At 38.0% G+C, this 22,552-nt stretch overlaps 1 protein-coding gene across 12 annotated transcripts in view; it reads left to right on the top strand.

Moving 5' to 3' along the window:
* The window catches only part of ABLIM1 (actin binding LIM protein 1), a 216,306-nt gene that overhangs the window by 117,043 nt on the left and 76,711 nt on the right, over positions 1 to 22,552 (top strand). For all 12 annotated transcript variants that reach the window (XM_062580665.1, XM_062580670.1, XM_062580669.1 and 9 more), the window contains 3 exons: positions 2,580 to 2,689; positions 17,556 to 17,682; positions 18,872 to 18,965. In XM_062580665.1, coding sequence (XP_062436649.1) covers positions 2,580 to 2,689; positions 17,556 to 17,682; positions 18,872 to 18,965 — 331 coding nt within the window. The remainder of the gene's footprint in view (positions 1 to 2,579; positions 2,690 to 17,555; positions 17,683 to 18,871; positions 18,966 to 22,552) is intronic.

Below are 22,552 nucleotides of genomic sequence, written 5' to 3' on the forward strand. Positions count from 1 at the left end.
GGAGAATGGTATCACCTAGAGACACAAGACTGAAGGCATATTTCCCTTTAGGATGTGTTTAGTTAGAAACATTCTGCCACAAATCTTCAAAACACCACAGATTTATTTAGGACACAAAGCTTTTCTGTTAAATATAGCTCACCATTCTCAGAAAGTAGCTCTCATATATGAGAAAATTGAATATTGAGCTTACTTGTTGAGATAATGGATGTGTTGAGTTGAACTGAGGTGGTCACTCTTGTATGATGGGGAAAACGAGGCAAAGAAAAATCCTGAACAGTTCAGTACAATTCAGAAGTTGGTTGGGCTGTAAGAACAGTTGAACAACTGAAAGCACACTAAGACTCATCAGAACACACGGTTTGAAAGCAACTGCATTCTCCCTCTCCTCCCAAGTACTATTTCCTGTTCCCAGTACGAGAATCAATCTTCAGTTCTACAATGTATATGAAGAAGTTAGCTGTATGGATGGGCCAAAAGGAAGTATTTTTAACTTTTTTTTTTTTTTTTTTTGATTTAACTCCTACTAAGATATTATTTCAGAATTTAGGAGACTCTAGGGCAGATATTCCACACGATCTCATAGCTTGTTCATTTGGGCAGTTCCATACTTGAAAATTTTAGCTGAGCTTTACAGCCTAAACTCTACCTGAAGCCCCTATGTATGGTGTTCTCTATTAGCTGACTCTGGACACAGATGCTAGGATAGAATTGAATCTGTCTTAGTATGTGCCTTATTGCTATGGAGACCAGTATAGTATTTTGGATGCTAGTGAAGTAGTAAAGCTTCTGTAGATTTTTGTAGTGGGGGCACATATTTTTTTATAGTAGTGAAAATAATCTAAACATCAAGGGAAAGCAAAGTGATAGTATGGTGCCATCATTATTCTACAGAAAGCCAGCTGTATTATTTGTACTTACAGTTTACCAAGCTGAAATTATTAAGGCTATCAGGATGTTCATTTCTGCAGTTTTGAACCCTTCAAGTAAAACTGATCTTTTAAATAAGTTTGTGTTTTGCATGAAGGGTGTATAAGAAGCATGAGAAAGAGAGATGTAGATAGATTTCATAGAGAGAAAGGACCCAAAAGACCCAAGAGCCTGTTGTTTTGTATTCTTGCGGAAGCATAGGACAGTGGAGTTCTGCAGAGGTCAAAATGTTTAGACTAGAAGGAGCTTCTCTCTCCTGCTAGTTAAGAGCAATTGAGTTATCTGAAACCTGATGCAGGAGAGATGACCTGAACAAGAAAGGCAAGAATCCACATTCTGAGCTAGCACCTTGATGGAGACCATCATATCATACTCCCAGGTATTAGTGTGGTGTATTTGCCAGGTGCTACTCTAGTCTTTCACAGATGACTCTGACCAGTAGTTTAAGTACTTTGGCCTTAAGTCTGGTACATTTTTCAAGACTGATATAAAGCTTTTTGATCATTTTTTTATTTGTTTTTAAATACTATGTGTGAATTGACTATATATTGGGGATTCATATCCTATGTATTTTACAGGTTTAGTTCTGAAATACAATTTGAAAATAGATGATACAGTTGCAAAATATGGCATCAATTTTCTGTATATTGTCTTTCACCAACCTTTTTATGTTGAATGAACAAAAGATGAGTCATCTGGATAGATTCGTGTAAGGCAATATTGCTGTTGATTTGTTCATGACACACTTAGGAATTTCAGTGGAAAGGAAGCTAGAATTATGCCTTAAATGTTTTATTTTTTGAAAAGAAATGGATGTTCATTTGCTAAGCACAATTTTGGAATGAGGTGTGATCGAGGAGGTAGGTTTTTAGAAGCTAAAGCTTCTTACCGCTCAAAAAACTTGTAGTTAGAGAATTTTCTCATTTTAGTGAAATGCTCATACAAAACGTTGTTCATCTTCAGTTTTATACACCAAGTAAGAGTTAAAAGCAATGTCAACTTCTGCCTGGCACACATTCTTAAGATTTTGTGGGGTTCAGCAGATAAACTCACGTTCCATAGTCTGTGCAGCCTTTACCTTTCTGCTGACCCCGTTTGCACAGGTAGCAATTACAGAAATGGTTCTGTAATGTAGATACCTATTTTAAAGCTCGAGGAGAAAGAATATAGATAACATTTCATTTTATGTGAACTACTGCAATATGATCATAGCTTTCATTGCTTGATACAGATGAGGTTAGTGTATTTATCAGTGAATAGTTCCACAATCCTTCACTGGCCCCAAGACCAATTCGCACTGTTCCTTCGAGTATTTTACTGTTTGTTACCTACAATGTTGAGACTATGATAAATGTAGCTGTTGTGTCTAAGTGGATTTCACTGTCTTCTCCTCTTCAGATAAAGTATGTGTGATAACTTTTTGAAACCAAAATAGTAGGCCAGTCTAACCTCTGCTCTGCTTGAATCTGTGGATTGATTTTTTTTTTCCCAGTGCCTGCCTTTGCCGAGGCCACATTGCAGAAATTATTTGGCCTGAGTTTCTGTAAAATATTGATTGTACTAGGGGAAGGCAGCAAACTCGAGGCACAGGGAACAGAAGGTTTCTGGCATACTTTGGCTAAAATAAGTTTTTCTCTTTAACTCTTCAGACGCCCATTTCCACCAGGTGACCGGGTAACCTTTAATGGAAGGGATTGTCTCTGTCAGATGTGTGCTCAGCCAATGTCCTCCAGTCCAAAAGAAATGTCTGCCTCAAGCAGTAAGTATGCCGTCTTCTTTCTGAAACCTGTCACTTGTCGAGGCTTGTGAGCAATTGGTTGAAACTAACTAAAATCAATTGTACCTTTTTAGAACTGTGGATAATCTCTGTGAACCATCCTTGTTTTTTTTGTGCGTGTGTGTGTCTGTGACTGGTACTGCAAATGGGAAGAGACATTTACACATTTGAATATGAATGAATGACTTTTCCCTAAATACAACATTTTTAAAAGGGCTGATTTTTCCTTTATAGGTACTGGGAAAGTGTCTACTTGAGAAGATCTGAGATTTGAGTTAGTAGATACCATTTTGTCCATCTATAATTGCACAGGTTTAAGTATTCAAAAGAGATCAATGTCAGAGGAAATTAATTCTTTCTGCTGCTCTCTAACATTTTAATTTAATAACATTATCTTTTAAAAGGAGTACCACCAGGCTTATGTCTCCAGTAGATTGATATGACAATGATACTGTGATCACAAGAACATTATAAAAAAAAATAGAAAAAGAATGGAAGTGGAAGAGAAAGAAAGAAGAAAAACAGGGAGGGGAATGAACTTGTTTTGCTGTTGAGTTTTAGTGCTTTTAAAAGGTAACGTAAAAGGTAACTGATTCACAGTGGATATTCATTTCTCTTTTAAAATCTTTGGAAAATGCTGATCCTTCTCTGACTTTTCTGGATTATCCTTAGCACTCTGATCTTACAGAATTACAGAACAGTTGAGGTTGGAAGGGACTCACCTCCTGCTGAAGCAGGATTACCTTTGAAGGCTACCCAGGACCCTGTCCATATGTATTTCGCCTTAGATTCAGATGGAACTTCTCCAGTTTCAGTTTGTGCTTCTTCTAATCTATAATGACATACCCAGGATAGTTTGAAAACTCAAAATGGCTCCAGATTTGCTTGTGACACTAAGTAGTTTTCCACACATGTTGGTTTTCTTCAAGAAGAAATTTTGTGTTTCTCCTCATACTTAGCTTTGAGAACTAGGATTAAAGAGTACAGTGTAAAGGCAAAGTCGGCTAACATTTGTGCTCTGTGGATGAGTCAAGTGAAGCTCATGTTATCAGAATTGGCTGAGAAATGTAATCAGACATATAACAAAGTGGGAAAGGAAAAACATTTTTTTGATATCATGCCTTCATGTCTGGTAGATGATACTATTCTGCTGTAACTGTGGACCTGGAGCTGAAAATGCACAGGCCTGATCAGTTAAGGAAGAACCTGGGATCTCTAAAAAGTCTTTGAAGACTTACTAATAGAGAGATCTGTGAGGTACTTCAGGCACGCAGAGGATCGTTTTGAGACAGGAGAATGATGTAGAAATCCAGTTGTTTTGAATTACTACTATTTTGGGGGCATAGTCAGTGAGGAACTGCAAGGCATGTGGACCTTGGGCAATAGATTGATCTTGGTCATTGATACTGTTTATTAAGCATGTGACAGCGCTTGTCCCTGAAATAGTGGTGTTCCATGATGGAAGTGTCTGGATCACAGCAGACCTGGTTCTCAGAGTGGTATGCGCATCCAGCACCGTGGCCTCTTCCCTGATATGTGATTCAAGGTGGCATATTATCCCCTGTAAAATGATAGGCTAAGGTTGTATTTTTTGCTTGATGACTAACATGCAACCTTAGCCTATCAGCTGTAATCAGTGCTAGAATTACTCTTAGGTTCCAGACTGAAGCCATGGATAATGTAGGCTTTTATGCATAATTTAATCTGCTACTTGTACCAAGCTGTTTTGATTAGAATTGGGTTCTGCTGAGCAAATCGCCTTACCAATATACAGAACAAGAAAGCTCCTGCTCGTAACAGTTTACTGTGCACTAGTTAGAAATCTACAAGTACTTGTCACTGTGTATAGTGTTCTTTTGTGGACAGCTACTTCTAGGTAGATGCAGTATGGAGTTTCTGCTCATTTTGAAACAAAACTCCCCAAAACAAAAAAATGAAGGTGGGACCAGCATGTGTTTATAAGTTCAGACAAATGAAGCTAATGAAACATCCTATTTAATAGAGTCTTCAAAGCTAAAAAGCTGCTGCTGTTTTTGCTTTGTGCAAAAGTTGATTTAAATACTGCAAAATCTTTCTTGCTGGCACTGAAAAGTACATTTTAATTAATGTAAGCTGTTCCATATTGGTTTTGCTTCTCTTCTGCTGACTGAATCAGACACATCAATTTTTTCTAATGGCTTTGCCCTTCTTTGGAAAGGTGTTTTTAATGCAAGTTCATTTAGGAGGGAATCTCATTTGTACTATGAATCTATTTTATGTCATATATTGCTGTCAGTTTCCCATGATTACTTTCAGGTAGATTACTGGTGAAAGCTGTCCTTAAAACAAGGAAAGTTCGAGATGAAGAAGTTTGCTAGACCAAAGTGTATCAGGTTTGGTTGATTTATGTAGTGTGAAAGTGAACGTTGTACCAGCTAGAGTTGTCTGCCTTAATATTAACATACAGTATTCTCATCTCTGTTACTTTAAATAAATAAGATAGTTGTTGACAACTTTTCTTGGATGATTTAAAGGAAAATCAAATGCCTCTTAGTACAGGGGTTACACACATTGCATAACCTGAGCCTGAATATTGTTGTAATCTTTCCTTGTGCAAGGCCATGAAATTCAGAAGAAAAAAATACTGAATAATTTATTTCCTTTTTTTATTTAATATTAGTTGGATCCATGATACTCCTTTATCTTATTTATGTTATTAAAATATTTCTTTCACTCCACATACATGACCTGGAATAGGTTTACAGATTATTTTTTAAACAAACATTTCCGTCAGTACCTTTTTTTTCTAATTTCGTAAGACAGCCTTTTTCAATATGCAGAGGCTACAGAGTAGTAATTCATAATTCAGTTATCCCTGTGCCTTAGACACTGCTAGATGAGCACAGTGCATTAGCTTTAGGATTTTCATTGAAGTCAGTGGGAAATCTAAGGCTAAAATGCCTGTAAATAGCTTTGTAGACGTGAAATGGGTGATGTTCTTGTTTTTATTTTGTTTCATATGGCAGCTTGATAAATGAGATGTGATCTATGAGGCAAAATGACCAGGATGGATGTAGAGCAGCCCCAGTGCAGGGGACAAGTGGGTGGTGTTTAAAAGTCAAATCAGAGAAAAGTAATAGTTTTGGAAGATGACAAGTCTGATGTCAATATCTTGGATTGTTCACAGTTTTTAAGATCCTGTCAAAGATAGGAAAGTTATTTTTCTCGGGTCACAGTAAAAGAGTGATGTGAATAATGTATCTGATTCGTTAGTGTGAGTTTTAAAGAGTGTCAGGTTTATTATCATGATTGCCTGCTTTGACTCTTAAGCTGTCTTTGCTTTGTGCGCTTGCTAGGTGCTAACACATCTGTGTTTATTATGGTTCATATTGTCTTTTCAGACAAACAGTTGTGTAGGCATTTATTATTTGTAAATTTTAGACAAGCTTGTAACTGTGTGCTTGGCTGTTTGGTAGCCAGGTAGCTTGATTTTTGTTTCATTTTTTAAATTAAGATCCCATGTATCACGTCTCTGTTTGGTATATGACAGCCCCGTTTCTCCCTCCCCCAGTATTTTTGAGCATATATCCAGTGGACTCTTCTTGAAGAGGTATCTTTCAAAATCTGCAAATTGTACCTTTTTTTCCTAAAAGCATGCTATAATTTAGAGTCAGAAAGAGTGCCTTAAACTTTATTTTTTATTATTTTCTGTCATTTTGGATACTCATGATTTATTGTTTCCAAACTGTCAGAGGAGTGATTATTTAGTGATTACTGCTCTCCCTTAGACCTGGGAAATCTTTCTCAAAAAGATTTCCTCTTTGGTATTCCAATTCAGTGCTTCCACTATAAAACACTTTAGTAAGAAAAATGTTATGTTATTTTTCTACCTGAGATTCAACTTTCTCTCTTCATTCGTTGTGTGGTTACTTGTAAGGAAGCTTTAATTACTACAGATCACCTTTTCTTCTGAAAGGTTGGGTCATTTTAGTGAAGTGCCTGAACTGAGAAATTGCATTTCAAATGAAAAGCAGATTTTTCTAGGTGGATAAGAAAGAAATCCCTATCTGGAAGAAACTGAAGCATTACAAATACATAGCAAGTGTTTTCTTTTGGAAAATACATCATTTTTTAACATGAGGATGGAGAGTTTGCAGTGTCCTCTGTTTCAGTGAAATAGGTACGTGTGTCCTGCATATGCTGAAATATCCAGTGAAACTGTTCAGAAAGAATAACAAAGACATCTCAGTCCCTTCCTTTGTGATGGTCTCTGCTGTGAGTTAAGAAGGTTACAGCACAGACAAGACGTGGACCAGAATTTCCCAAATGCCCAGTGCTACATATGCGTAAATAATCTTTGATGCAGCTGTTCCCCGAGCAGCCGGCTTCCATGTGGAGATTTCACAATACTATTTTGTATGTTTGCCCTTGTCTGCCTTGTACATTATGTTCTGCTTCAAAGAATGCAAGTTCTCTGGGACAAATGCTTTCTTCTTTCATGCCTATCTGTACAGAGTCTAACAGAATGGCATTCTGGCTCACAACTGGGGATCCTAGCTCTATTGTGATATAAATAATAAGCTTAAAGCTTAATGAACTTGTGGGAGAAAGATATCTTTGTTAATTACTCAATATCCTTATCTCTTCAAATAAGATACAGTAAAGCTTCCAGTAAATATCTGAAACTTCCAGCAAAGCTTGTGGTAAAACTGAAGAAGAGCTGAACTAACTATCAGTTGAAGAAAAAGGTGAGCAGGAAAAAATTAGAATCAGTATCTCTCTCACTGCCCAGAAAACTGCTGTGTTGTTTTTATTTTTGTTTTTGTTTTGTTTTGTTTGTTTTTGAGGGAGGGAGAAGATTTGAGGGAGTTGCTTTTGAATCAACAAAGCAGCAGAATCAAGAAAAAGCAAATTTGTTTCATAGTCTTCTCTTAAAGGCTCTCTAACTGTTAATGCAATTTTATATCCAAGAAGTAATTGTTCGTTCATTAGATATGTAGGTGATTGTCTCTGGTATTCAGAAAAATGTCTGAGTTGATTTATAGACATGACAGACGTATTCATAGGAAGTTAGCAGTGTGAATAAAGTGGATGAAAAATTCCTTTTCATCAATATTCTTGTAAAAATTCTGCAGCCAAGATTTGTTACTATTTAGTCACATTGGATTCAATTTCCATTATTTTCTTCTTTAACCTCTTTTTCTGAGTAGTCTGAAAACTCTCTGAAGTCTGTAGGGAAAACACAAACAAAGGGAAAAAGTGGTGTGACTATTTGTAAGAAAGCTATGCACACTAATTTTTGGCTTAAAGAGATATTAAGCAACATCCAACACAAGATTTTGAGCTCACTGTTAGGAAATATCGTACAATTTCTTACTGTGTATCAGAGGTAAATAATATATATAGGTACTGTACAAATACTTGGCGTAGATGTGAATTAGGTCTTAGTATAAATCACAGAGCCTAATTCTGCTTCCAGGGACATGCACTCAGAATTATCAGTGAATGTACTGGGAAACTTCAGAAACTTCAGTGAATTTACTGGGAAACTTAGAAAGGCTCAGAAACTTTGTTTATAAACATGATTTTTTAAATCATTATATCAATTTTTAAAATTCTGTATATAACTTTGGAACTTAAGGGATTAATCTTTTTCTGTGTGTATGTCATAACACACTTCTTTGTTTTTTATTCCTGACTTATCTGCTAAAGTTACAGAAATTCACAAATCTTACTGTAGCATCCAGGTCTTCATATCTGTGTTTAGGTACTGGAGATTCAGCTGGGGATCTTTGGGACTTCACAGAACAGAGTCACGTAGTCCTGTAGATATTTATTTTAATTTTTATAGTTGAGACATTTCACAGACATTGTTGTGGACTGGTTTCAAAACCTGTGATTTAAGTCAATGGCTTTAATTACGCTTTAACTAGGAAGCCAGAAAAATTGATTAAAATAATTAATTGTAACCTGCCTTACATATATATTTTTCATTATTTTACTACAGAAAAGGCTAGTTAATTGGTATAATATAATTTGGCACTATGTTTTTAATAAGTATGAGAGTCCTCTGTATCAGTACATACTTAAACTAATATAGCTCTATATAACATCTGTATTTTTATGTAATGGATTTGCTCATGATTTATGTCAAGCTCCATTTGAATGGCAATTGAAATTCAATTAAAATGCATAAAAATGGCATTGTGGGTTTAAAATATTTTTTTTCAGAAGCTACCTGAAATCTGCTGTGAAGAAAGTGAATGCATTAAAGTGTATTTTAATTTTGGAACTTGTTATTTGTCAAGGATTTGTAGCTTATAAAACTACTTACTTTGGATTACCACATCCTTAAGGATGTTAGAACTGGTAGTTCTTATACCTGATTTGTTGATAGATTGGAAAAGGAGAGAGCAAGTTTACCTTCTGTATTTTTACACTTGGATGCTTAACTTTAATTAAAATTTAAAATTTTAATTTAAATCTTTGATTTTAAAATATCAATATTTAATACTCCTTATTTTAATTTAAATTTGATTGTAACCTTGCAGTGCAACCACATTTATGACTTCATATATTGAAAATACAATGGGTCTAAAATTCTACTCACTCACCTCCCCTTTTAAAAATAAGTGCACAAAAACAGTACTAAATTTAGATAAATGAGGCAAATTTTAAGCATAGTTGCTTTCTGACAAGAGCCAATATGATCTGCTGCATTGATTATGGCTAAAGAATACTCAGCTCTTCCCTTGGTAAATTCTTCCAGTGACTTTGATGTCCAATTTTTATGATTAATGCAGGAAGATCTATTCTTTTTCAAGAATCTTTGAAAGTTTGGAGGCATTTGCGTCATTTGAGCAGCTTTCTTGAATTAATTTTAGTCTTCACTTATGCTTCATAACTATAACTAAATGGCTTGAGTACTCTCCCTCAGCTATTTCTTATTCCATAAGGATTGGTGTTTTCACTGCTGCTTTATAAATTGTCTTAGGTTCTTCTATTGAGGTGTATAAAGCAGTGTTACGGGCTGACTTTGGGTGACAGAAGACAGAGGGCAACTGTGTTGAGAATAAGTCTCTATACGGATGTAGCAGGGCAGGAAGTACCGACTTCGCAGTTTTTCATCAGAAAACATTCCTTCATTAAAACAACTGTTTTGCAGGAGGGTGTTTTCAGTCCAGTTTACCCATCTGTTTTGTATACTTTTATGATGTATATAAACAGGGCAGAAACAATTGTGAATTGAGTAAATGTAGTAAACACCTGCTGTTATTTGTGTAGGCATAACCCCATCTTAAACTCTGAATCTGAAATTTTCCATCTCCTTTGATTTTACCAGTGAAGGACTAAACAGAAGATCATCCCAAAGAACGTTCTGGGGAAAGTGCAAGCATTCACTCCATAAAGGGGTATTGCATTAAGAGAAATCACCAATGTTGTACATGCAGTTTTAGGAAGAGCTCCCTAGAAAACAGGAGGATTGGGGAATTGTGTTCAGAAACCTGTCATGTAATAAGTCAGCAACCACAGATCACTTAAGAAGAATGTGAAAAGTGGATTAGTTTCTGGGCAGACCTTGGTTTGCTCTGAATTATCAGGGCATAAAAACCTTCCTAAAAATTACTGTATGTTTCATTCCTATTGTTAGAGATTATATGCTGTTTGGATTAGTTGTTCTCCAAGAGTAACAATGGAAAATGACCTAAATTAGCCTGCAAGTGAAGAGACACAGAACGTGCAATCCATGAGCTGGGCATTAGGCAGTGAAGCTCGTCTGCAAACTGTGCAGCTCACTTTGGTACAGTGAGTTGGAACTGTGAATTTAAATTCAGCTGAAGTTATGTGAGTGCTGAAGTGTGGTAAAAAAGAGAACAGGATAAAGACTAGCCTCAGCTAGTAGTAATTGGTGCTACTATTTTGATATTTTTGTGACATTGATGAGCCTTTCAGACAAGGCTTGGTGCAGTCTGAGGTAGCTGTGGGTAGGCTGTGGATTCTTTATACTGTTTCACTCACAGTAACCTCTCCGTCTCCAGTGAATTTGGTCTTTATGGGAGGCTGAAGCTTGTCACTGGTGAAAACAGCTGCAAAGGTGATGTTGGTTCACGGAGATCCCTTATCTTCCTCATTCTTCAGGGTTGTGAAACCCCTTACCACAGCACAGCCCCAGTCCTCATCTACTCCTTTCCCAAAGTGCATTAACCCTTACATGCAGAGTAGCTTTTCTTTGGCATTTTGGCTAGACTAAGAAATGAGTGCTGATAGCAAGAGATAAGGATACTGGCTGTGGCCTGCTCTCAGACCTTGCTAGTAGTACCACCCTTAAGAAGATGGTTGGGAACGGATATGAGGGGATGGCCCAAAGGCACAAAGGGGCTTGGCTGGGTCCTGCAGTGAGGGACGGAGTGAGCCATGATTAGCATTTTAGATGCCACAATAGATTGAGCTTCTAATCATTATGATATTGTGTGCGTGTGTTGTAGCAGTGCTTGGTGTTGTCCTTACCTCATCCATGCCTGTTGGCTATAACATTGCTTGTCAGTGGCCAAGGAGAACCAGATATTCCGTGATAGAGTAGCTGGGTCCTGGCCACAGGGATCTTGCGTGAAATCGGATGTGTTCCACTGATTTCACAGGTTGCTCTTATAATAAGACCTTGCAGGTTTGGCTTAGTAACTTGTAGCACTGATTATTAAGAAATTGCTTAAACGACGCTGATTAGAAAAAGAAAAAAAAGAAAAGAAAGCACACGTGGATGCTAAAATTGGGGGGGGGGGGGAGAAGCCTTTTTTGAATGAAAAGCATTCATCCTTCCAAGTTAAATTACAACATCAAATGAGTAAAGAGATGTTTACAGCAATGATACATCCAAGATATTCCTACAAATTGATTCCTTCAAATCAACGGCTTTGCTTTATATTTCCATGTATATTAACCAGTTTCTTTAAAAGCTAAGCCATTGCTAGGCACTCAGAGATGCTTGTTAATGTGGACTTCTGTTACACACAAATAAGGCCAGTTTGTACTGTTTGTAATTTTATTCCATATTTAATCAACTAAAATAATTCTATTGAGGTCTTTTAATACTTATTTTGAAATTATCATTTTTCTCAAATTGCCGTTTATAATAAGCTTCCAAAGCTGCACCCCACTTTTCTTCAGAAATCTAGTTTCCTCTGTTGTGTGTGCCCAGCCTCTTACTGTTAAATTATTCGGGGTACAAGGCAGCCACCATGGGTTTGTTTTGCCTTTAGCAAAAAGACAATAGTGTATTTAGTTCTGACAAGTGTTGCCTACCCTTGCATTGGCCAAGAGGAAGTGTCTGTGGCAGCAGATTTGATTGTAAAATTGAGAAATGTACTTGGTTCTAAATCCTGCATCTAACAATCCCAATATTGTATGATATACTCTGATCTTCTGGAACTTATTGCTGCCATAACAACCAAATGATTATGGTTTAAACTTTGAAAGCATTTTATGTACTGTAAACAGATTAAATGAGCTTTTATTTTTAGTTTTTGAAAAAAATACCTTGATGAGCTGGAAAAGCCTGCATGATAACATCAAAACTTTTAATTTTAAAACAAGGTTTTAAGTGACTTTGTCCTGTGGTTAAAGGGTGATCGAGAAAAACTTAGCTGTGATCTTCCTAGCTTTAGGAGAGAGGATAATTGCTCAACCTTCAAATTGCCACAGAAGCATTGTTGGGTTATAAATGTTTTTTCCAGGTGGCTAGGAGTCATTTACAATTAGAGATTTGCTGACCTTGAATTCAGTGGTATCGTTTGACCCTGTCTTCACCACAAAATCCCTGTTCATCATAGCTGCAGTCCAGCAAAATTTTTAAAGGGTATGTGCAATTTTATACCTGACTGGCCTCATGGCCTTCGCTAGTGCCATTTATGTGCTGGACGTCATAAGTACACTTGAATATTTTGCTGAACCAGATCTGAATCTGCTCTTTAGGTCTGAATATCTTTGATAATATATTTACGTGCGAGTCCAATTAAAACTTGCTTGTTTCATTTTCTAAAAAAAAATAAAAATAAAAAATGTTTTGCCCTCTTTTACCTGTTTCAGGGTAGAAGTGTGCTTACACTGTGTCTTCATACAACTAGTATACTTGTATTTGTACAGAAAGGGAACAATAACAAAAAGAGTACAAAAAAATACTACTGTGATGCACAGGGGTTGTGGCAGCTTCAGATTCTGTCTAGACATGTGCTACCAATGGCCATCAGGATTAAAAGCAACTTTTTGGTGACTGAATTATGCATCATAAAGCCAGATTGTTGTTATCTCAGTTCAGACCCTTGCACAGAACATGTTTGGTATATTTATGTAAAAACTCCCTGCAAAGGTTTGTGTAATTGTATTCATTAGGACAAAAGCAGGTGGGGATGATTTCTCTCTCATAGTTATGTGGGGTGAATAGAGAATGTGAGGATAAAGACAAACTTGCTAGTAAATTTTAAAAGTAACCCGAATGCGAGAGGGTAAAGTCATATGCAGCATGCTTAGGGTTAATACAGCTGTATCAGCTCAGAGCCCACCGCCTGTGATCAGGCAATGGGAGAGCTCTCTGCTATTGGTTAAAAGAGGCGGGGGGGGGGGAGGCAAAGGAGGAAAATCCATCGCTTCATTTAGGCAGTGACGAATGAGTTGCTGTGCAGGATGTTTCACTCCTGATGTCTGGGGTGATACAGGCACTAAAAATGGAAATGAATTTTCTCTTGGCATCTTTACGAGTCAGGTCTTGTGGAGGCAGCTCATCCTGGCCTTCATCTTCTAGTGAGGCTGCCTGAGGTGCTTGGAGACTGGAGAACTTAATCATACATAAAACTACTTTCTGTTGTCCTACCCTTCCCCCCTGTTACACACTCCTTCCAGCTTTTGGGCTGGCTGACTCCACATTCGGTCACAGCCTTTTGTCCTTATTGGCATTTGCCTTTGTTATCTGGACACTTCAAGATGACAGCCTTTTGGACTATTTTATTCCAGAGCAGTAGCTTACGTATGTTAGGACGTATCTGCAGATTGAGCAGGCCTAGTCAGGCTTTTTGTACATGAAAGACACGACAAATACATTAAGTGTATCAGGCAGAGAACTATGCAAGAAGCTTCTACTGAGCTTAGAAATGATGCTGTCAGCTAATGCAGTTCAGAGAGAGGGTGAATTCAATTTCTCTGCAAAACATCTGAGCAACTGGGCATTGTTTGTGGAGGCTTTGAGAGAGGGGACTGCAGCTACTGGTGTCACAAGCTGCCTAGGGGGGCTATGGGTTGGGTAAGGTTACTATATGCCAGTTTTCCCAGATACTATCTTGTATTTTTTCCACTTAGGATGGATTTTGGTGGAGCATGTTATTTTCCTGGTATATCTAGATACGTATTAACTTCTGACTGGGTCCTTGCTGAAGTCATACTCCAGTGCTTTCCATGAGAAATGGCTGCCATACAGCTGATATTTGGGGCATGGCCACAGTACGTGTTAAGAGGCATTACTTTACATTTCTTACAAGAATTACTTCCTGTCTAGTCTAAGGTTTCCAGCCTTCCTTTAGCTCAAAAATAATTCTACATAGTCAATGTTTTTGTAATATGCATTTCTTCACAAGATATGTGCATATAGGAACTGCACTGGCCAGTCATGCACTTTGACTAGTAACATTGCACTGCACTTCTCTCCATTATGCTGGCACAGCTGAATGTATAGCCATGCAAGAACAGGAGAAGGGAAGAATGGTTTATATGACAGAAAGAAAGACAGTAAAGGAGAGCTCTAGTGACTAGCAGTGCAGAGCGTTAGACCCAGCTGTGTAGCCAGAGGTAGGAATGGTAGGAACCATTACATCAGATTTTGGGGGAGGATCTAAAGATTTTTGAGTACACAAATTTGCCCTTGCATATGGTTGTGAACTGCTAATCTTACCTTGCAGCTCTTGTATTTCCAACATGTGCTGTTCTATTGTTCTATTTACAGCCTGGGTTGGTGCAGATCGTGTTTAGTGTGATATTAAGATCCTTCCTGCATATGGTGTGCGCTGATGAAATTCAGTCAAAGGCTTTAATATCTTGTCATGTAAGCCTGAGAACATAAAAGGCTTTTATTTGTGGATTTTGGGTGAACAAATGGTCTTCTTTTCTTAGCCCAGCCTTTTCTGCTTTCTATTTTAGGAGGAATATAATGATAATTACTGGCTTTTTATGTGTGTACCTGACAGTTTTGCCAGAGGAAAAGTCAGATTTAGTTAAAAGCTTTCTTCGTGTAATAAGACAATACTGGACTATTAACTTACTTTGATTTTAGACATTTACCATATCTGTTACATTAACAGCATGGAAATGATGATGTTTACTCTTGCAAAACACTTCAGGAAACACAGAAAGAATAAGTAAAAGTCATTGTTGCTATTGAGGAATTCCATGCATGTTATCAACTCCTTCTATAGCACACAAATACAAGAGTGGTCAGTCCAGAACCACCACCTTTCGCTTGTAAGAAACAAGTAAACAGAGAGAAACTTCATCGAGTCCTGTGCTTTTGAGATCAGTCAAAAACAAAGATACTGGACTAGATGGACCTTGGTGTAAGGACAATCTTCTATTCCTTCTTTTCTTCAAAAATTCAATTAGAAACCAAAATGCTTTAAAAATCTCTTTTATGATTCTACATCTGAGTAATTCAGCTTTACAAAAATTTCCTGGATAAAGCTAAAAGGAACATGGAAAATACTGTAGGAACATTGGAGTGATTGTTGTAATAGTGAGTGTGGCACAGTTTAGCAGGACCCAGGTCAGGAAATGTGGAAGTTGGCACTAGAGAGAAGCATTATGGTTAAGAAGCTGAGAAATGAGTGCAGTTTAAAGCTACTCCCACTGCGATTGGAGGAAAGATTCCATTTGTTGTCACAGTAGATAAATTACATGATTTCAAATTTCCTCAGGCTGGAAGGTGAGCTCAGGAGATGGTATAGCATCCTCCCAAAACCAAAGGCAAGATCAGTGTACCCAAGCCATCCTGACAGATGTTTGCCTCAAACCCATGCTGGAAATTCCAGAGCCTCCTTTGGTGATCGGTTCCAGTGTTTGCTGTCCTTGGAGGGTGGCATGAAGCCTTGAGTGGAAACAGAAGAGCAGGGGGATTCATTACGTGCTATCAGTCCTTGTCATTTCATGATTTTGATTTGTAATATTTGTCTTCTAGAACAAAGTCATCCTAGTATTAAGACATCTCCGGGTTGCTTTGCAACTCCAAGTCACATCATCAGGCTGTGACATGCATTTTACCACAGAGCACATAAACAGAGTTTTGGGCCCCTTTTTAAGGGATTAGAGAGAAAAAAAGAGTGCTGACCAGAAGATACACATGCTGCAAGTGGTGACCTGGGTAGCAGGAGTGCACAGTATGTACTTGGGGCTTGTTTGGGCCTGTAAGCAAGAAAATGAAAAGCTTACCTTTGCATAAGAGGGCTTGACTCTCCTGTCATTGTCCTTGTGATAATAAACTTGAACTAGATTTTTGCAAGTTGTGATGTTACCTGGGGTAGAAAACCATGAGGAAGGGAGAGAGATTTCAGGCTGAACCTGTTGAGTGAACTTCAGCAGTGAAGCCATGATGTTCCTTTTCCTGGTGCCTAGACTTGAACTGATTTGATTGTGCTGTTCCTGCTGGTCTTTCGTTGATGTTGGAGGCATGTGCAGAGGATGTTACATTCACCAAAGGAACATTGATTTGGGGGATAGTAAGATAGGGAAGAATTTAACACTGTTTCAGGCTGTCTGATCTGTGGCTTTCCTGCCTTCCTCAGTTTGTGAGAGTGCCCTTTCTGCCTCACTAGTTTTCCAGGACTTTGCTTCCCACAGTCCTTCCGTCCCCAGAGGCTGGACACAAAAGTTGTAGCAGAAGGCCTGCAGTTCAGTGCTGGCCCCAAATTCAGTCTCTTCAGATCTTGTGCTGTATTGAATTGCCCTTTACCAGGAAATCTCTGAGTATTTTGTGTTTGAATGGAGAGGAGCAGGAACTTGGGGCTGAGCCAGAGGTTTCTGATGTGACATAAGACACTGTGACATCCTCTGAGACAGAGGACATTCAATGTTCCTGGCTTTAGGTTTGATTTCTACCATCAAAGGATCTTTCAGTATCAGAGGGAAAAGTGAGCATTGATTATTCTCAATGGAGTGAGAGTCTTTGTGCCAGTTAGAAACCATGAGAACTGCTGTTTTCCGCACCGGCAGGTGGAAGAGAATATAGCCTGTCATTTACTACTACTACAGCATTTACTACTGTCTTACTACTGCCACCTTTGCTTTGGGTTCTAGCTGTGGAAAATAGTCTCATCCCAACCCTAATCCAGGGTTGGGATGGGCTAGCGCCCGTGAACTAGGTGAACAGGTAGGGCTCTGCTGCCACCCAATGGGGAAATGCAGTGCCTGAAGAGGATGGCAGCCAGGGTGCTCCAGATGATGCTCATCCGGGCCTACTTGTGTAACTTCCCTTAAGCAATTAAGATCTTGCTGAGAGCAGAAAGAGGAAAACACTGATTTCTTTTGAACTTAGGTTCGCTTTTGAGTGATGGTTTATGTAGCTTGTTCCTGCCACAATCTGAAGTTTCTGCAGAGTGCCAGGCAATCTTTCAATCATAAACAGTATAAAAACAGAAGAACTACTTTATCTCCTATGCTGAATTTATCTGCAGTTGTGAAGACTGAATCTTCCTGCAGGACCAGTGACACATCTGAGGAAAGCAAGACATATCTTCATGTTGCTGTGTAATTCTCCCTTCTGGTTATTAATTGGTAGATGATTAATGAAGATTAATGAAGCAAGTAACTGACAACAAATACATTTGTCTGTTCTTTGCAGATTGTGCTGGCTGTGGAAGAGATATAAAAAACGGACAAGCATTGCTAGCTCTGGATAGGCAGTGGCACCTGGGATGCTTTAAGTGCAAGGCCTGTGGGAAGGTCCTTACAGGAGAATACATCAGCAAGTAAGTAGCCTCTGTATCTCTTCCGCCATCTTGGCCTGGAATGCATAGTTGCCAAGGAGGAAGAGTTTGCAGCAAAGTTCCCCTTTCGAAATCCTGTTTTCACCATCTTTATTTATACACCAACATCTGTGCTCTGAGTTGGAAAATGGAGGTGAATGGAAAGACTAAATGAAAAGTGGTGTTTAACGATAGGAGGCCATATTTGATACTAGTATGAAACAAGTACATTTCCATGATCCTACGAAGAGTTGGATGAATTCTTGCATATGTTTCCCATGTTGGTCACATACAGGTTTGTGCCATTTTCTCTAATTATTTTGCTTTCCAAGTTGTGATGTTGAGAAAAAAATAGCAATGTGTTTGTTGCTTGCCTCTGCTAGAGAATGGAGTAAACATGACAATGTAACTGACCTGTTTCTCATCTCTAGATGAGAAACTAGAGAAGAGAGTTTTGAGCTTAAGGAGGTGTGGAGGAAGAGAATGGGGAAGAGTGTTCTAACAATAAAATAGGGGGAATGAAGCTACAATTTCAATTTCAAATATGTAAGAATGAGATGATCTATGGAAACAGAGTCTGTGTCATAAACCTATCATTAAGTGTAGTAGTAGATACAATACAAATAAAAAACTTAAGCATCCATATTTTCTCAAAAGAACCTCTCTGTGTTGGTGCCTGAGAAATTCTCTAAGCTCACCCGCTGCAGTATTTCTGCCTACATGTTTCTCATTCATACCAAAAAACTCCATAACCTTAGAGTTAAAGTGAGTGGTTTTGCTCCTTGAAGAGCACCAAAAAATTTCTTTACTGAAGTGAACAGAAAGTATATACCTGTTATAAAGACCCTGATCTCTACTCATCCCATGGACATAATTCCACTGCTTTCCCTGGAATTACACCGTATTTCACTATAGAGAGTCAGTTCTAATGAATGAGATTTACTGCAGTGGTTTGTGCTGGATACCTTTTCTTGATGGCATTTTAAAGAATAATTCTAGGAAGCACTGATAAGAATATGGGTTTTTTTTGTTTTTTTTTTTTCATTTTCCTTTCTTCTTCTACACAAAAATTCCCTAGAATTCCTCATTTGCTGCTTGCTGTTGGTAGGGTTCCAGGCAGAAGACAAAGGAAGAGTACAAGTCTTGTTGCTTATTAAAAGGTGATTTGTATTTTATGGATTTTATTTTTCAGAGATGGTGCTCCTTATTGTGAAAAGGACTATCAGGTTCTTTTTGGTGTCAAATGTGAAGCGTGTCACCAGTTCATCACTGGGAAAGTCCTAGAGGTAGGTATTTTGTGAACTGGAGCTTAAGAATTGGGCTGTTTCCTATTATGTCCTCATGCAATTGTGGAGAATTCAAAAGTTCTCACAGGAGAGTTTTGCTGTTGCTTTTAGAGCAAAATTGCTAATTTTCAGAAATATTTTCAGTGTTTTAGCTCGAGTGATGGGTAAAAGTTTGTGGTAGGGAATCAGTTGCACTAGTTTCCATGGATTTGTGGTTTCTGTTATTTTTCCTTTTAATGTTGACATGCAAAGTTGGTTGCGTTTCTGACTTTGTGCCAGATTATAGAAGTAATTTGAGTGTCAGAATCACCTCTGGAATACTTTTAGACATATAGCCATAAAGAGGAGTTAGTAATACTAGATTTCTCTTCTCTTGTAAGGCCAGATGATATGAGTGATGCTGAGAAGGTGACAGGGAGAAACGTGCTTGACAGCGAAATAATGTGTTTAGAAACGAGAAGGCACAAACAGAAAATGTCTAAACTGTCCTGTTGATTCTTAGTTTGGATCATCCTTCTTATTAAGGCTAAACAAATCTTTTTAAAGGTGCATATCTTTGTTGTCAGTACTGATCTCCATCTCCCATGGTTGTGACTAGTTCATCTTTATGCTGGTATCATCATAGAACTGTGCATGGATCATCATCCATCATAGAAATGTATGAAGGACAAAAATGCAGAGGACCTCCTTGTCCTATTGTCATTGAGATATGAGAAGCAAAATTGTTTGTCTCCTTTCCACATACAAAATTGAGTTCCATGGAAAGAACCTGAGCTTTGGGCTCAGATCTGGAGCCAGACTGTGTGGCTTTGCTCCAGCTTTAGTAGTGTTTAATATTCCACCTTGCTTGGCAAAAAAAAATTACCCAATGAAGCTTGTGACAGAAATGGAGAAGCAAGAAGAACTTCAGTTATGGTTGTATATTTTAAAGAAACAGGATGTCCTATTATAGTGAATAACAGAATATAGACCTTAGAGTGTTACAGAAGTAAAAGCACCTGGAATCCACTGCAGATTGTGTATTACAGGTTCTCTTCTCTGTGCACCATTGCATACAAATACAAGACCGTCCCCTTGAGAAATTTTATATTTGATGACAAGTGGTAACAGCTTGTGTTTTTCAGCTCTGGAGGCTCCTCTGGTTCAGTATCCAGGATATTAGCCAAGATAGTAGCCACCAAATGAGTGACTAATGCACATTTGGATGCCAAGAGCACTTCTACTGAAAGGAAGCTACTGATAAGTACTTCTACTGAAAGGAGGTACTATTTTCAATGAGCCATGCTCTTAGTCTCCCTCCTTTGGGAGTATATGTAATTCTCTGTAGAGAGCTACAGAGATAATGGGTGAGAAAAGTCTGGATTTTCCTTAAAGTAGGAAGACTACGTGCCTGGCTATTATCTAGTGGTCTGTTCCATCTCCTTCTCTGCTCCCAACTATTGATGAGTTTTTCAGTTTAGTACCATGTGTGGGTGAAAGCACAGTAGGGATGGGAAGCACTACAGGAGAGAAATAATTGGATTTTTGAGACCAGGAAACAAAAAATAATAGTAAAATGACTTTAGATGCTATTCCTGCTGGTGCTGTATTGTATTAAATGCACATGATAGTTGCTAAAGCTTACAAGCAATACAGTCTGTTCAGAGTCATGGAGATGAAAATGATAAAAAAGAGAGTTACTGGAGGCTATGGAGATCTGGTAAGAAATGAGCTATTTCTATTCAAAGTGGAGCCTTTGGGGTAGTAGCCATGAGCAGAGAAAGGCTGTACTCTTGTTAATTTGGAATTATCTTGAGCCGTATCCTTTCGTAACTGCATAATCTGAGACTAAGAAGTTAGTTCAATTGAAGTAGGGCTCAGCTGTCCATCATACCCTAAACTAAAATTCAGGTTGTCAGAGTCTGTCTTTGTGACCAAGACAAAACTTTGGTGCACGGTTGTTTTGGCCTTTGAGGCTGGTTTCTTATTCCATGTTTTTTTTCCTCTTCTGATGGGTATTTAGTTTCAAAAGAAAAGACAACATTTTGCTAAAACATACAAATGAAACAGGTGCTTCATGTACATCATCTTGCAAGGATATACATCTTGTAAGTGTAAAAGTCAGAGAAAATAGGTAAAGATTTTTCCATTTAGCCTACCTCCTGCAGAATCAGAATATATCAATGAATTAGAAAGAGACACTTTGAATGGTCTTATAAATACATGGAAATATTAATCATACTAATTTCTAGGCAAGACTGTAGAAATTGTTCCTTGAAATTTATTTCTATTTTGATTTGTTTAAATATATTGATTTAGACATTCAAAAGCCATCTGGACTTGGTCCTGGGCAGCCTGCTCTAGATGACCTTGTTTGAGCAGAGGGGTTGGTCTAAATAGTCTCTAGAAGTCCCTTCCAACCTTAACCATTCTGTAATTCTGTGAATAATATTTGTGAATATATACTCACTGAATATCAGAGGTACAACACACAAAAATACAGTAGAGGGCAGCACTAGATCTCCCTATGCAACTAAGAAAGCTATAAAGCCTGTAGGAGTTGAATTCCTCCTATACTACATCTCTTTCTTGATCTGTTTAAATCATATTTGAAGGCAGACTGCTGTCTTAGAGAATGGGGAAGAGTGTTCTAACAATAAAGTAGGGGGAATGAAGCTACAATTTCAATTTCAAATATGTAAGAATGAGATGATCTATGGAAACAGAGTCTGTGTCATAAACCTATCATTAAGTGTAGTAGTAGATACAATACAAATAAAAAGAGACCTTCACTACAAATTAGTATTGTGTTGTCAAGGAGGCCATTCAGAGCTTGGTTTAACTGAATTCCAGTATATTTTAGCATAATGAATAGTCCATCAATTCTCCCGATACCATCTCAGAATGCAGATGCAGGAGAGGTATTTGAGCACTGTTTGTCATTAAGTAGCACTTGGAAAAGATGCTTAAATGATAAAAGTGAGCAACTAACATTCAATAATTAGAGGGCTATCAGAACCTTGGGCTTCCCCTAGAAACCTTTTACACTGTCAGAGATGCAGAGTTCAAAAAGGGCAATGTTAATGCTTCTGTATTAGAATAAAGTAGCTAGTAAATGGAAACCTAGACTGACAAAACCATGTGTCAGCATGTCTGTCCCTTTGGAACAGAAAAATGTAGTTTAAAGGATGGAGTTAGAGCATGACATGAATCTTTTGGTAAGAGAGGAGATGAGAGATCAGAAGTGGCCACAGAGCCCTAGAAGAGAGTTAACAGAATAAAATGCCGCAGTCCATGTAATGCTGCAGACCCTTTGGGGGCAGGACGGTTAACAGTCTTTTTAGCCTGTACAGGAAATCACGCACAACCTTTCAGTACTACTGAAGTATCAATTTAGGTGAATCTTGAGACTCTCACAGGAGGGTTACTCTTTCCCCCCTTTGTTTTCTTAAGCACTTTTTGTTTGGGAAAGCTGGATATTTTTTGGCAGTTCGTATTTGAGTTGTCCCTTGTCTTGCTGTCTCTCTTGGGAAAACAAACTGCATTCTTGGTGTGAAGTAGCACAATTACAGGAATAGTCTAAGCAGAGGTTATGTCATCACTGACCA

The sequence above is a fragment of the Rhea pennata genome, chromosome 7 (genome assembly GCF_028389875.1).
Source record: "Rhea pennata isolate bPtePen1 chromosome 7, bPtePen1.pri, whole genome shotgun sequence".
Lineage (NCBI taxonomy): Eukaryota > Metazoa > Chordata > Aves > Rheiformes > Rheidae > Rhea > Rhea pennata.